The sequence below is a fragment of the Saprolegnia parasitica genome, assembly GCF_000151545.1.
Source record: "Saprolegnia parasitica CBS 223.65 unplaced genomic scaffold supercont2.1019, whole genome shotgun sequence".
Taxonomy (NCBI): Eukaryota; Oomycota; class Saprolegniomycetes; order Saprolegniales; family Saprolegniaceae; genus Saprolegnia; species Saprolegnia parasitica.
This window is the reverse complement of record NW_012157413.1, coordinates 1-2,600: the sequence shown is the minus strand read 5'-3', so window position 1 is coordinate 2,600 and position 2,600 is coordinate 1. Positions and strand designations below refer to the sequence as shown.

Genomic DNA, 2,600 nt, shown 5'->3' with positions numbered 1-2,600 from the left:
GGCGGTCGCCAAGTCGTTTGGCCTCACGGTCCCGCCCAAGGTGACGCTGCCGGTCAAGACCAACGGCAAGGAAGGCAAGCGCAAGCGCGAAGACAAGTACAGCAAGAGCGGCCACGCGTTCAGCGCCGAAAACCCGTACGGGAAGCGCGCCAAGGACGACAAGCGCCAGTTTGCCCATTAGAAGACTAAATAATAATTGTATAATTTGTGACCGCACATGACGATAGCGTTTGCGTGGCCATAGCAGTGAGCCGGGTGTCCGACTTGCCAAAAAGCAATAAGGAGCACGACGTATTGCTCGATGAGCAGTATGAGGCGCACCGTGCTACTTATACTCTCGAGGTCAATGCATTGAGGTCAATGAGCCACTTACAAGCGAGACACCACGAGTAGCCTCGCTGGACGACGTCAAATTAGCCAAGGACTGCTACGCAGATTATAGACCTTAGTACCTAAACAGAGTAGAGTGTTCTGACATGCTGCTGCATTGAGGAAGCATCAAAACCGTGCTCGGGACCGAGATTCGGCGCCAGTATAAATTGCGCGTAGCAATCACGTCTTGTGTGTGGGAGGAGTTGATGTAGTGTCCTTTTCTTGAACGGGAACAGGACAATGAATGGACTGTCGACTCCATCGCGTTGTGACGACAAGGCGGCGACGACGACTTGGCAGTGTAGGAAGCCGTTTTCTCCAGCGTTGAGGTTGAAGTATAATCCTGAACCTTGATTTGGATATGGCAAACCAACACGATGGCCGACCATGAAGAGAGTACCGGAGACTGCTGGGACCGTAGCTGTGTCGAGGGTGGGCGAAATGTTCCCCTGTTGGTCAAACGTGCCAACGCTTTGATGCACGACCCGCTCGAGCGTCCGATTTCACTTCCAGTCGTAAGCTGGGACGCCGAGTTTTCGTGGCGGCGGTGGATGGAAGCCATCATGTCCATCGACACATGCAAATGTTCAAATAATACTTAGTTAATAGGTGCACGCAACATGACAGACGAGACGAACTATCCTTCCAAGCTGCGCGCGAGGCCGACGTAGAGCGCGAGCGTCCCGAGGTTCCCGACCGCATGCATGCCAATGTGCCAGAGGTACGAGATGCTCTTGTTCGGGCACGTGATCGATTTGAAGTAGCAAAAGACCGACTTGGCCATGAGCGCGTAGTAGAGGTACTGGTAAAACTGCACTTCACACGAGAGCGAGAGGTACATGTGGTACAAGAGGCCGCCCGCGACGGCCAGCATGTCCATGTTGCGTCGCCAGCCCATCGTCGGGTGGCGCCAGTAGTTGATGGACGTGAGCAGCACGAGCGTCGCGACAAGCGAGCAGCTCCAGAGGTCCTTCTTGGCGGCCGAGAAGGCCGAGAGCGCCGTCAAGCACGACGACTTGAGCAGTCGGGACGAGTACTGCGGCTGCGTCACGAGGTACTCGTACTCGCTGCTGCTGTAGTTGTGGCTCACCATCGGTCGTCTGAAATCGCAAAATGAGCACCGAGTGTGTCTCTACTTTGGCGTCGCGCGCGCCTTTTTGACCCGCTGGATTGAATTACCTCACCGCTCGTATACGGAGCGCGTCATATTTAATTACATGGCGTTGCACATGGTCGCTTTCTCGGCCGTTCCAAGCAATCAAAGGCGACGCGCACCCACCGAACGGCCCACTACGGACCTGTCGTCCTACGTCAACAATGCGCTTTCCCACGACTCGCACCAAACGAGTGATATCAAACTGTCATTGACTGCTTGTCCCCAAGTTGAATCGACCGAGAATCAAGGCAATGTATTCAGAGGAAGGACCACGAGGGACGATTTACCGAGGCCATCATTTCGCCGACGTGCACCGCGTTGTCACAGCGTTGGGTGGAGGCATAGATACGTGCACTTGTGGAATCGCAATCAACGGCACGGGGGCGTGGCCGTGGTTGAACCAAGCGCCTCGTACGCCATCGATGGCAGCGAATCGAGCAAGACGGAGCTGTCGAGCACCGCGACCTGCACTTGTGAACGCCGGTGATGAGTGGTCCAGGGGCAAAAATATTGGTCCATGGCACTGAGTCCATGGAACGACGACGATGGTGCGCTCGACACGAGCAAAGCGAGCTTGCGACACCGTAGTTGCAACGAGTTAGAATACATGTACACCACGGGGAGCTGTTGGTGGTGCATGGATTAACCCGTGCTCGGAGCTGCACGCAAGTGGCCGTTCAACGCGTCGTTGGCTGGTTGCGACCAGGAGAGCTACCAGGAGACGCTCTTGGTGCGTCATCTGGGTGAGCAGACACTTGTGAGAAATCAAGTTCATATCGCTGCTGGCGCCAAGTAATTGGCCAGGACGGGACACGAGCGCGACAAAAATGCTGCGGACGATCCGCGTCAGCGCGCGGTGCTATCCCCTTGCGTTGGTGCGCCAAAGCTCGTCGCAAGCGCTTCTCACGCTCGGCCACGTGGCAGCGCCTCTGCGCGTCCTCGTCGTCGGCGACGGCAACTTTTCCTACGCGCGGGCGCTCACATGTGCGACGAGCGCCACGATCCTCGCCACGTCGTACGACACGAGGAACGCCCTCGCGGCCATGTACCCGACCGCGCCAGCCAACATTGC

At 56.6% G+C, this 2,600-nt stretch overlaps 3 protein-coding genes across 3 annotated transcripts; 2 read left to right on the top strand and 1 right to left on the bottom strand.

Annotated features, from left to right (window-relative positions):
* Window positions 1-13: 13 nt before the first annotated feature.
* On the top strand, window positions 14-181 carry SPRG_18170 (hypothetical protein; the record flags this gene model as incomplete). Its single annotated transcript, XM_012357606.1, has 1 exon — window positions 14-181. A coding segment is annotated over one exon (168 nt), but the record flags the coding sequence as incomplete, so codon positions are not given.
* Window positions 182-1,009: 828 nt separating this feature from the next.
* SPRG_18167 (hypothetical protein) lies at window positions 1,010-1,465 on the bottom strand (the record flags this gene model as incomplete). The annotated part of the gene is made up of 1 exon (XM_012357605.1): window positions 1,010-1,465. The coding sequence occupies one exon, from the start codon at window positions 1,463-1,465 to the stop codon at window positions 1,010-1,012; it is 456 nt and encodes a 151-aa protein (XP_012212995.1).
* Window positions 1,466-2,355: 890 nt separating this feature from the next.
* Window positions 2,356-2,598, top strand: SPRG_18160 (hypothetical protein; the record flags this gene model as incomplete). The annotated part of the gene is made up of 1 exon (XM_012357604.1): window positions 2,356-2,598. A coding segment is annotated over one exon (243 nt), but the record flags the coding sequence as incomplete, so codon positions are not given.
* Window positions 2,599-2,600: the final 2 nt, after the last annotated feature.